At 45.7% G+C, this 12,532-nt stretch overlaps 1 protein-coding gene across 2 annotated transcripts in view; it reads left to right on the forward strand.

Moving 5' to 3' along the window:
• Window positions 1-12,532, forward strand: part of LOC116954769 (uncharacterized) — a 56,818-nt gene that overhangs the window by 20,880 nt on the left and 23,406 nt on the right. For both annotated transcript variants that reach the window (XM_032975554.2, XM_032975553.2), the window contains exons 4-6: window positions 1,492-1,618; window positions 4,135-4,219; window positions 5,225-5,362. In XM_032975554.2, coding sequence (XP_032831445.2) covers window positions 1,492-1,618; window positions 4,135-4,219; window positions 5,225-5,362 — 350 coding nt within the window. The remainder of the gene's footprint in view (window positions 1-1,491; window positions 1,619-4,134; window positions 4,220-5,224; window positions 5,363-12,532) is intronic.

The raw sequence follows: 12,532 nt of genomic DNA on the forward strand, positions 1-12,532 counted from the left end.
CTCTGCTGCCACAAGGGGTCACTGCATTCACAATAATCCATAATATAGTTTTTGGGTTAGATCGCGTAAATATATAAATGTCGTTAAAACGCACCACCACTCGACAGCCAACTAGTAAAGGTTGTCACGTAAACAGAACATGCCAATTCGTCACTAGTACAGCACACCGGTGTGTTGGAGAGCCAAGCCACAACATTTACAAACTGAGTACGACGTTTTGCCAGTAATTATAACTAGCTTCATCAGGCGACAACCAGATTTATGGAGAAGTCTTATGGTTTCGTTCCTTATCTAGAGGCGTAGATGTGTTGACCACCCTTCTGTGCTCTTGCCCACTGATGGGGGGGGGGATTACTGAGGCAATGTACATTATGCATGTGCATTATGCGAGCTGCCCTTTGTAGGCATGCATTTAAATAATTTATTATTTTATGATTCGCTTCCACGGAGCACTAAGACGGTAGCTATCCGAACGACACTCAATTGATTTTTATAATGTTGAAGTTTCGTGCAAAACTAGCTGCTACTGGCCAAGACTAATTAGAGGATCTATCGAAATTGAAAGAAATCAAAATAACTTTAACTAAATTTTGATTTAAAGCTTTCATGACTGCAGTAATTCATATTCTTAGTTTTTTCGGTAAAGTCACGTTGAAGAGAAACAACAAAATAATAAAATATATGCAATGTTTTATATATTTATATATATATATTATTTTTATTTTTATATTTATTATTATTTTGTTGTTTCTCTTCAACGTGACTTTACCGAAAAAACTAAGAATATAACTTTAACTAACCCAAAAACCTCTATTATGGATGATATTGGTCGCGAAAGCCTACACTCGTGTCTCACATCAAGAGAACGCAGGGTTTGATACCCAACTCGGGTACAGTTCTGCGTGCAGTTTTTTATGTTCTCCCCCTGTTTGCCATGAAATGTATTTGGGTGCAATAATTTGTTTCCCACCGCTAAAGAGAAAACACACGCAATAAACTAACCAAAACTATTGTTCTTTTACCAGGTAAGGCCCACTGAGCTATATATCTCGTTTTCAGTAGCGACCTGGCCACAAATGAGCACTCAAAAATTGGCTCATGTGGAAATGTATAGTAGCCAAATACTGTGTTACTAAATGTGGAGGGAAAACCGGAATACCCAGAGAAAAATCCACATGACCACAGGGAGAACATGCAAACTCTAAATATACAGCAGTCATCAGGCTCGAGATTGAATCCGCAACCTCCTGTATACCAGGTGTGGTAGTTAACATCCGGCGACCGTGGCACCCCAATGTAACTGATAGTGGCCAAACATCCCAATGCCGAAATTTACATGAAAATGACTCGATTGAGATGGTACAGGATCCTCCTGATTTCCTAAACAAAATCGCATCATGGTGGAGCGTGTTAATGGTTGCAGGCCATGTGCAGGGATTGTTGTTGTTGATGGTTACTGCTGCTGCTGTGTGTGTCCTGGACGCTCTGCAGCTGGGCGGGGGCACAGCCCAAGCTGCTGAGCCTCCCGGAGCTGTGCCGCAGCCTGGCCGAGTGCTGGGAGAGCCTCACAGCCTATTGCGTCGACCTTGCGCTCTACCGAGCCCAGCACCCCGACCGGGTGGGCACACGGCACACACGCACATAGAACTCCGTGTTTAATTGTACGCATGGTCAGTGTTATAAAATGTGTAACGGTTCAACAAAAAACGAAAGCATTGTTAAACTAATTTATAAAAATAACTATTGTTCATTTGCATGTGACACTGTAATAATTTCTGTGTAGTAAATAAAATAGAACACTTACCTTGAGTGGAATGGTTCACTGTCATTGTGCACCACATGCAATGCTGAGAATCATTACGTCTCGCGGAGGATCGCTCCACCAAACAAAATTGTGCCGCGGTTCGGTTCATAAGTACGACCGGACGTTGCAAGTCGGATGGTTGAATATAATAACATCTTATTGCGGGTTCGTTCGTAAGTGCGGATATTCGTAAGTATGGATGTTCGTATCTCGGGGACTGCCTGTATCTGGAAACCCCAGTCCTTCACACGGCATAGCCGGTTCTTGGGTCCTCCCTTCAAGGAATTCACGGAGTACACGTGGTGCAAAGTGGGATACGTCCATCACATGTCAGAGGAACATCTCGCAGCAGTTCAGTGTTGCTTCGAATGGACTTGTTTAAAACAGGATATCTTTTGCTCTTGCATGGTCATTTTAATGTATGTGTAGCAGTTCGAATATCACTTACCACTGATGCTAGCCGTGACTGGGAATCAAACTTCAGCTTGCTGGTAAAATACTCACTCGACATTGTGGACACGGCATGCATGACACGGACAGGCCCTCTGATTGGTACTTAACAGGCTTGAAAGGCAATTGGTTAGAGGCAGGGAATTGAAGGGAATTGGAGGAAAAATACAAAATGTAAAAAGCGGGAAACAGAAATGATTAACAGGGTAGATGGTTGGAATCTGTTAGGAAAAGTGGAAGGTGATTGGCTGGTTGGAAAACGGAAGGTCAAGGAACCTTCAGGAAATGGGCTTTAGGGATATATAAAGGGGAAGCGAAGAGAGTTCAGGACGCTTGGAGTGGAGGGAATCCTTGAAGACCGCGTGCGTCTCATGCTGGAAGAAATAAAGACTCATTATTGAAGATTACTGTGTTGGATGTCACTACATATGTAATATGGATGTATGTATGTTGAACTTCTTTAGCACTGTACGTAACCAACCGTGCTAATCAAAGGTGTGGGGGAAGGCCAAAAAGCAGTTCTAAAAAATGAGTTGTCAATCTAGATGATGATTTAAAAATGCGCAGCTAGAGTGGCTACCTAATATTGGAAGGAAGGGCGTTCCAGACGGCTGCAGAAGCTCATCTGGAATCATGCGATGCCAGTGACTGTCTTTGTTCGATGGCTAGCCAAAAGCCACTGCGAGAATGGCCGGATTTTAAGTGATGGTTTATGCTCTGTGACCAGATCAGCGAGGTATTGTGGTTCATTTGTGGCAAGCACTTGTGTGTAATGAGTACGACCTTACAATGTATTCTGCAACCGGTAGCCAATGCAGCGAGCACTGGACGGACACAGTCGAACTTTGCATGTAGTTTTTACAGAGGAGACTAGTGCTTGCTTTTTTGCAGGAAAGGCACAACTTAGGCCCCGAGAGTTTCTACGGGGATGTGTCTCGCTTCACGGGCGAGATGCATTCCACCAAAATTGTTCAGGGGAAGCAAAAACCTGTAAACCGATCGTCGTTTTCCCATCAACTCCCTCCTATATTAAAGACTGGCACTACATTTCAGCCCCGAAATTTCCCACTGTTGAACAATTTATTTCACGTGTTAAATACAAATAATATTTTGTATTAAGTCATTAAACATCAAATGTAGCACTTGTCACACGTGAAGAACCACAGTGCAGGATCCCTCCTGTACAGTCTTAACGGACTGTTGGGGCAAGTGCAGTTAGCGAGCACCTGTGAAGGCCGGCACGGCACTCAAGGGGGTGGGTGACCAGCACCACGCACGGCTGCCTTTGTCTCCCTCGTGGTGATGTTTACACACAGCATCAGGTACTCATTTGAGTTGACTTAGGGGGAGGCCCAACACTGGATCAGATAATAGTCGGTGGTGTCGACAGTGGGCGGGAATCGAACTGGGGTTACCGGGTTCGTATCGCCATGCACTAACCATTATACCACCACTCCCTACACCTTGCCACACCTCCCCCCACTTACCCAGCCACTCACCCATTATAGTGCTACCATGAGGCTCTCCTCCCCCACACGGTCAATCTCGTGGGCACACAGCACAGCTGGTTAACAAACAGCCTCGGCCCTGCCGTGTGCACCCTGCTGCGACTGGACGCATATTTATGATCGGTCTCCCGCTCGCCAAGTGAACATTTTGCTTGTTTTGCAAACAAATTTGCTCTAAATTCGCATTTTCTCGTCGTAGTGAATTCTCGTAGAAAGAGTGCTTGGTTGAGCAAGACGTGCCTGCATTATTTTTGCGTGTGGGAGCTGATCGGTTCACTTGGAAAACACCCGAGAGGTATTACACTACAGAGTGGACAATTGCGGTAATCAAAACGCTTGACCGATATTTACCTTGCATTTTTGTCATTGCAGTTCTGTGCCCGCGTGTGTGTCTGCTGCCTGGGATTTGCCATCGTGGGCCACTACATCCCGGGCATCATGATTGCGTACATCATCGGTGAGACCCTCGCAATCCCACAGTGGCCACATGCAAAACAGATGATGCCGAGGTACAGATGGGCACACTGCCCAGCATTATCATGTGTTCTCTTGTCCTTCTTATCTTGCATTCCTACATTCCTCTGTCTTCTCTTCACATAAAAAATATACATTTTGCTGTCTTCTCTATGTCACCTCTCTGGTGTCTGTGTGAATGTCACCCTCTCCCTCTGGTGCCTGTGTTCATGACTCAGGCACCGTTCTGCGTGGAGTTTGTATGTGCTCTCTGTGCTGTGTGGGTTTCCTCCAGGTTCCGTGGTTTCCTCCCACAGCTAAAACCACACACAGTGTAACTGGTACTGGCCAAATGTCACATATGCTGAAAAATTACCTGCAGATGACTCAATTGGGATTACACACAGCTGTAAAATCTTATCCTTTTGCGAAAAAAAGTTGGCAGGCCCTCCTGTAAGATTTCTGAGACTCGGTGAGCCTTTCCTGGGTAAACAACTACCTCGCCTGGTATGCAGGAGGGTCGTGAGTTTGATCCCAACTGATGCCTTTATATTTGGAGTTTGCATGTTGTTCCCATGGTCACGTGGATGTTTCTCTGGGTCCTCCGGTTTTTTCCTCCGGAATTAGAAGCAACCAGGGTTTAGAGAAGTTGGCTGCTGTAAATTTCGTCATGATAAACCAATCAATTGGGCTGTCATTTGTGGCCCACTTGCTTCTGAAAAAGAGCCATATAGCTCCGTGGGCCTTATCTGGTAAAATAAAAAAATAGTTTAGTTTAATAGTTTCTTCGAGTGATCGTGAATCTGGATGATGCAAGGCACGAGCCAAGGATCTTAGCTTCATGCTCCGATGCAGCGGCCCTTTGGGCCGCACAACCACAATGTAAACATTTCTTTCAGTTGCATAACGAACGTACGAATGGTCGGCGCAGGCACGTTGCGAGACCCCCTTGGGCTGCCCCCGCCAGCAGGTGACACGTTGTGTGACATGTTGTGTGACGTGTGTGCAGTGGCGAGCGTGCTGCTGTGGCCGCTGGTGGTCTACCACGAGCTCATACAGAAGATGTACAACCGGATCGAGCCTGTGCTTATGAAGCTGGACTACAGCATGCGTGGGGGCATGCTGGGCCGCGGCCACGAGCAGCATCGTGAGTTTCGCTTCTCTCTCCGCCGGCCGCCTGAGTCGCATAGCTGTGCCCTCACATGGTGCTTCAAGGACCAGCCACTCCTTTGTGCGTTCCTGTGTTTTGGCACAGTGGTAACACTCCTAACTTACAGCAAGAAGCATCTGGCTTCGATTGACCACCACGGGCACCTTTCTGTGTGAAGTTTGTTCTCGCCCTGTTTTGCAGGGCCTGGTAGGCAGGAGGTCATGGGTTTGATCCCGACCCTGATGCCTGTATATTTGGAATTTGCATATTCTCCCATGGAATTTTGTTCGGGTCCTCTGGGTTTTCACCTTCACATTTAGAATCAACTTGTTTAGTAGTATTTGGCTGCTATAAGTTTCCACATGATAATAAGCCACTTTGTTGAGCTATCATTTGTGGTCAGGTCACTTCTGAAAAAGAGATACATAGCTAAATGGGGCCTTACTTGGCCAAAAATACAAACATAGTTTAGTTATTAGTTTAGTATTCTTTGGGTCTTTCGGTAAATCCACGTAGACAGAAAAAATAACAAAAAATATCGACGTTTCGATCGCAACACAAGCGGTCGTCTTTAGGAAAAGGGGGGTTAGCTTCTAAAGACAACTGCTTATAAAGGTTTGAAATGGGCATAGCCCAAATGTCAGCAGCCAATTCCAATGCAAGTGCTGGGCAGCGACCGCGGCGGTGGTGGGCTTTCCACCAATCAGAGGGCTGCCAGGCAAAAATTAGCATGTCAATGCAGGATCGTCGAGCCTTCTGCACGGTGAGTGCTGTTGTATATGGCCCTTTTTCCACAAGTAATATCAACAAGAATATTTGCCGATATTTTTTTAAAGAGAAATAATTAATGAAAACACGCAAGTGCAGCAAACACAGATGGAAATTGTCAAAAGGCCATAAATATAAAATAAATAATAAACTCCCGGGCCAGAGAAGTGTTTTGGCTATCGAAGAATTGCCAGATTGCCAAGAGACGATTTACCATGACCTGCTGACATAATTTTGACAGTTCACAAACATGCCCAGGGTCAGAGGGCACAGACCGAGCACTGGGCAAGCAAACAGCAGGATTGACATAATGTGAGAGAAGAATCAACTGATACGTATGACGCACACTGCCCCCCACCCCACGACAAACCAGGCGGCTGCTTGACGCAAATAATCAATTCCGAACACTGACTACTCAACACAATCCATATCCCTCACCCATACACGAGTCAGGAACAAAAGCCTAATCCTCAAAACGTGAACCATCAGTGGCCGTGAAAGCATCGCGACAGATGGGTGATAACAGTCCGTCGTTTATAAGTACATTAATAATATTTCTTCCTTAAATCTTTTGTCTTGGGTTGTACTTCCAATCGCATAAATTACCAACATCCATAAATACGAATTAATCCTTGAAACTTTCACCACGGAGCTACGCTCACGGGGGGGGGGGGGGGGGGGGGGGATAGCGTGTCCAACCAGGTTTCCTTATCAGGCAACTTGGTCCACAATTAATTAAAAGTTGGCCCAAGATAAGGATCTCAGGGGAAAGCGCGCACCCCATCGCACACCCTCACCCCAAGCCATTTCTGTAATCATATAATCTTGCCGATGGATCTATTGATATATTTGTGCCTTTAGGAATAATAATTTTTCGATTGCTTTTCATATGAATACCGTCGCATAATATGAAGGACTTTATTAAGATTTTCCATGTGCTCGTATTACACTGCATAAGAATTAATTGCTCTGATATCCAAAGTGAAACAACATGATAAGAATTGCTTTTGGATCTATGAATGAATGCAGGACGGTGTGGGCAAACTTCAAGTATACGAATTTGCATATTATAATGTTAAGGTTTTTGTTTAGAATAGCGAATGCATGTTTTTTTTTAACGACTCTGTCGCCAACTGAGCTCGCGTTACGCAGGGGAATTAATCAATGTGCCATTGTCAAAGTGAAACCACGCAGTCGTTGATGATACTGTATTGATACTGTGTTGAAATTCCAAGATTGAGAGTTGTATCTTCTAGAGTTAAAGTTTAGTTAGAAATAAAATTGATTAACGCAGAAGTGTTGTGTGTTCTTTCCTGAAATTTATGCATAAGAACTGTATTCTGCGCTGAGATCTGAACTTGGAGACCTGGCTGAACACACTAACATATACTCAGTAAATGTTAAAGCGAGAATAATTGTATTATACCGATCGATAATACGAAGTTAAACAACGAAGCCGAGTTTAATCTAACATGCTTACAGTACCTGCATAACTGCATACGATTAATTGCATTATCCCGATTGATAACCGACCCTCGTCAGCGAGGCAGGGCCTAATTATCATAACGGCCAGCATTAGCATAATCACACACTCGCATAAATTAATACAATTATCTCCCGAATTAGCATAATTGATATGCATAATTACACACATTAACAGAAGTTCGGATAATTACGCATTTTTTTATTTTTTATTATTTTCATCAAATTTTCATAACCTACATATACAACAAATTGGTGGCATCGTCCGGGATCTCTCGCAGACAGTTTATGCTTAAATTAAGGAACGAATCACGGTTGTGTTAACCAAGGTATTATGAACTAACATTGCCCTGTGACTGTAAACGGATGTAAAACAAACAACAAACGTGCTCTGAAGTGGAATTCCAGAGTAACTCACGCCGCACATGAGATGTTAGAATTAAGATACACCCTTAAGGCTATGAACTACACTACATATTAGAGATGGCACAGGATCCACAACATTCTGAGTTTGACACCCCAACGCATACCACCGACACAGAGGGGATCTCCCAGGAGGAGATGGAATCTATGGAAAAACGATATCGTGAACTTGTGTTAAAACGTACTGGCTGGACTGCTAGAGAGCAGACAGAGCAGAGAGACATATGGGAGGGAAGACATATCGAGGACATTAAGGAACATCGGGGGAAACTACTTAAGGACGTGATAAAATGTAGCAAAGCCGAACGTGATGTAAAAATTGCAGAAATAGCAAGGTTAGACTCACATCTCCTCACACAGACAGAGAAAGATTATGGAATGAGGAAACATTTGAAAGAGAATCGGCGCTAACTGCACCAACGAAACCTCCAGACGTTGATACACATAACACATACGGAATTAACAGTTTACCACACTCCGAGCCACACGGACGTAGCCCAGGGACAGATCCCACAAAAAGTATGGCTACCAATCAAAGCAATTTTGATAAAGAAACCCCCTCGCAACTCAATAGAAGGGAAGGAGAAATATGGATAAAAACGGAAAAACATGGGGATGACAACCTCGAAGTTAGAGGGAGACAAAAAGCAAACAAAATTGCCAGGGTATGCAGTACGAATAGCACCAAAAGGAGTGGAGCAAGGGCGGAACAAACGACAGCTCACCAGAAAGACGCACGCTACGCAAGTATAACCGACATGATGCAGATGACAGAGACAGCTCACTAGGAAGACACATTCCACGCAAGCACAACCGACGTGGAACCTACAGCAGGGATCACTCTCCAGAGGGACGCACGTCACGCAAACATGACCAAGCAGATACAGATCATTCAGACAGCTCACCCGAGAAACACACATAACGCAAACATGACGAACATGACACGGATAGCAAAGACAGCTCCCCAGAGAGACGCACGGTGTGCAAAAATCACCAACGCAAAACAACCCGCACCACAGATGACCGACACAGGAATCCCTACAGTCACAGAGCACGGGACCAACATAAATACACCGCATCACCTAGCAGACATCACACACGCAGTGGACGGTATGAAGGTCAAGGGCAAAAACACTCACCACATAGACACCGGTCAAGGAGATCACGCACACCAACCCACAAGCACGGATCACAAGATCCACACAAGAAAAACAAAGGGCACAAGTCACGGGACAGATACGGATCCTCGGACAGAGGGAGATCACGACACAGACAAGGAAAACATGACAGCAGTGATAGCAGAGACAGAGACAGCTCAAGTGAGCACTCATCAGGAACAGACGCCACTGACGACGATCAACACACTTTCAACAGTAAAACCCTCAAGCTAATGGACAAAGCGCTCGTGAGGATTCCCTATTTCGATCCACACAACAAGAACAGGGATATACACACTCACATAGCTACAGTAGGACAGGAGGCTAAGATCCGGGTTCTGGGTAAATCAGCAGAAAAAGCGTGTTTATTATCAAGGAGCCTACATGAACCCGCCAGACCATGGGTAACATCCCTGCCAAATAGGGTCAAGAGTGATTTCAAACAATTGAGCCGAGCAGTCGTTAAGAGATTTGGGGAATACTCCACACTATCCGAAGTATTGAATGCGGCAAAATTGATGACTCAGCGTGCAGACGAAGACCCACAAGATTATCTCCTACGCCTCAAGAGAGCATATTACGCAGGTGACGTGGACAACGCCCAGAAAGAAGGGAAAATATTAAAAGTTATGTTCTTCCAATCACTAAGACCTGAAATAATGAGAATAGTAGGAATGATGCTGGACCCCGAGACTGCCTCCCTGCGCCAGATTGAAAGCAAGGCCCACACGGCCTGGGTGAACGGCCGGAGGACCACGAACATAGCCAAAACACACGTCACCAAAGATAAAGAATGCCTTGACCTGGAGGGAAGCGAATTTCCAAGAAATAATAACAGCACCACACGGGATGGACATGAAGAGGGTGCCAAATCCACTAGAATCAACACCCATCAACAACACGCTGAATAACGTTCCACGTGGGGAGAGAAGCGAGGCAAGAGGGACCTGGCACCCACGGCCGCCACAGCCATGGAATACAGAAGAAGGCGGATCTTGGAACTATGGAGGAGGGAGAGCAAGTGACGGATCATACCTACCCCGCGGAGGCCGACGCCCACCGAACCAATCACCATATCGTCTCCCACTGCCGCCTCCACTAGCAATAAAGCATAAACCACAGTCAGCCAACAGGAATCGATACGCTCACTGCATTTGGATTGGAAGAGAACCCCAAGAGAGCATGAGGACTCCCATGCCAACAGCAACGGCAAAAAGGCCAACAAAACACACACAGGAAGAGGATGCACCCAACACAAAGCTAGCCCAAATGAATATAGGAAGCTCAAGAAACCCCAAAGCAGACACCGAAGTGATACCAGAGGGTAAAGGGTACCATCTGGGAGAATTAATTCCCGGCGGACCGGTCGGACGAGTCCACATGGAAGTAATACTGCAAGACACACTGACCAGCCAGGGCCTTTGTGATACTGGAGCAGAAATATCCATGATATCCAGAGACCTATTTGATGAACTCTAGACTGCCCTCCAGAGGAAGAAGGAAACACTACAGATGACGCCAAGTAGGCTTACCTACTCAGGATGCGAAGGGACCCACATGCGACCATTGGGCAAGGTCATGATGAAGCTCACGTTCAACGAAATCAACATGAGCCATCCACTATATGTCGTATAGAACCCAGGAAAAGAGCTGATCATTGGGATCGAAATACTGAATCGCCTTAAACCCATTATGAACCTTGAATCCTGACAAATCTGGGCACAGTCAATACCGGAGCAGCATAAAGACCCAGAAGATGAGGAAGTCGGAGAAGACTCTATGGGAATTAAAATGATAACACAAGAACTCAACGACTGGTCACAGACAATCAAGAACGAAACCAAGCTTCCAGCAGAAATACGGATCACTCAACTACGGACCAACAGCCTGGGAAAGGACCTTGAGGAAGCCGACCTACGACCAGTAGTTCCCAAGGACTGTCCCCTCATGAAGTATATACCACCCACTAGTGGCCAAACAGGTGAACAGGGGACTGGTGAAGGAGAACACAAGGCCAAGAGCATATTCCCCTCGGGTGAAGCAAAGGCAATTCAACCGATGATAACGCAAAAGAAACATCAAACTGAGCAACCAGGAATCACGGAAGCCTTAGACCCAGACCAAGGAAAAATAGTCCCCACAATAGAAGAACAAATTGAACAACACATTGAAGCAGCAGACGCCCTCAAGAATGACACTCAACGAAACGAGCTCCGACAACTGCTCCAGAAATACCACTTCCTATTCTCAGACGACTCCTATGATTGCGGCAAAACCGACCTACATATGGTATCTATTCCCACACTGGAGGGAGCACCAGCGGTATACGTAAAACAATACAAGATTCCACTGGCCGCCTACGAATCAATCCAAGAAACCTTGGAAAACCTACTCAAGAAGAATATAATTCGGAAATGCAACTCAACCTACAACTCACCGATTTGGCCTGTACTAAAACCCACGGGCAAGTGGTACCTCAACAAAACGGTTCCCCTATCTCGATGGCCAATGGCAGAAATCGACCAGAATCTCAACCAAATATAAGGTGCAAAAATACTCACCACAATGGACCTATCAAATGGCTTCTGGACCATGCCCGTGAAAGAAGCGGATCAATACAAGTTGGCATTTACATTCAACGGAATACAGTATACTTGGAACCGATGCCCATTTGGATACTCAAACTGACCTGCGGACTTTAACATATTCCTACACAAGGCAATGGGCGACGCAAAAGAGCGAGGTACCATCGTCTATGTCGACGACATACTGGTCAAGGGCTCCTCATGGGAAGAACACCTCAAGAGCCTCCAGCATACCCTCGAGCAGTAAGGAAGCAGGCGCAAATATATCAATACAAAAAGGACAGTGGGCACGCAAAAGGGTGGACTACCTTGGGCTCCAGAGCGGCACCAAACGAAAAGACTTGAAGCCCTCCTCGCGCTCAAATCGCCCACCACAGTCACGACCCTTCGGAGCTTCTTAGGGATCTGCACCTACCTTCGACAGTTCGTGGACGACTATGCAGGGATCGCGCGACCCTTAGTCAAACTACTACAAAAAGACGAACCATGGGAATGGGGACAGGAACAGGAAGCCGCAATGGAAGAATTAAAACGACAGATCACAGGGGCATCCTGCCTAGTATACCCAGAGAAAGGAAAAGAATACTACCAAGAGACCACATACTCAGACCATAGTATCAGCTCGGTACTGTACCAGATACAGGAGGCAGGGAAACGAATTATTGCCTACGCCAGCAAAGCCCTCCAGGGGGTAGAGACGAAGTTCTCCGAGTGTGAGAAGGCAATATTCGGAAACATCTGGGCTATACAAC

This window comes from Petromyzon marinus, chromosome 56 (genome assembly GCF_048934315.1).
Source record: "Petromyzon marinus isolate PM22_M1 ecotype Great Lakes invasive population chromosome 56, UKy_Petmar_22M1.pri1.0, whole genome shotgun sequence".
NCBI lineage: Eukaryota > Metazoa > Chordata > Hyperoartia > Petromyzontiformes > Petromyzontidae > Petromyzon > Petromyzon marinus.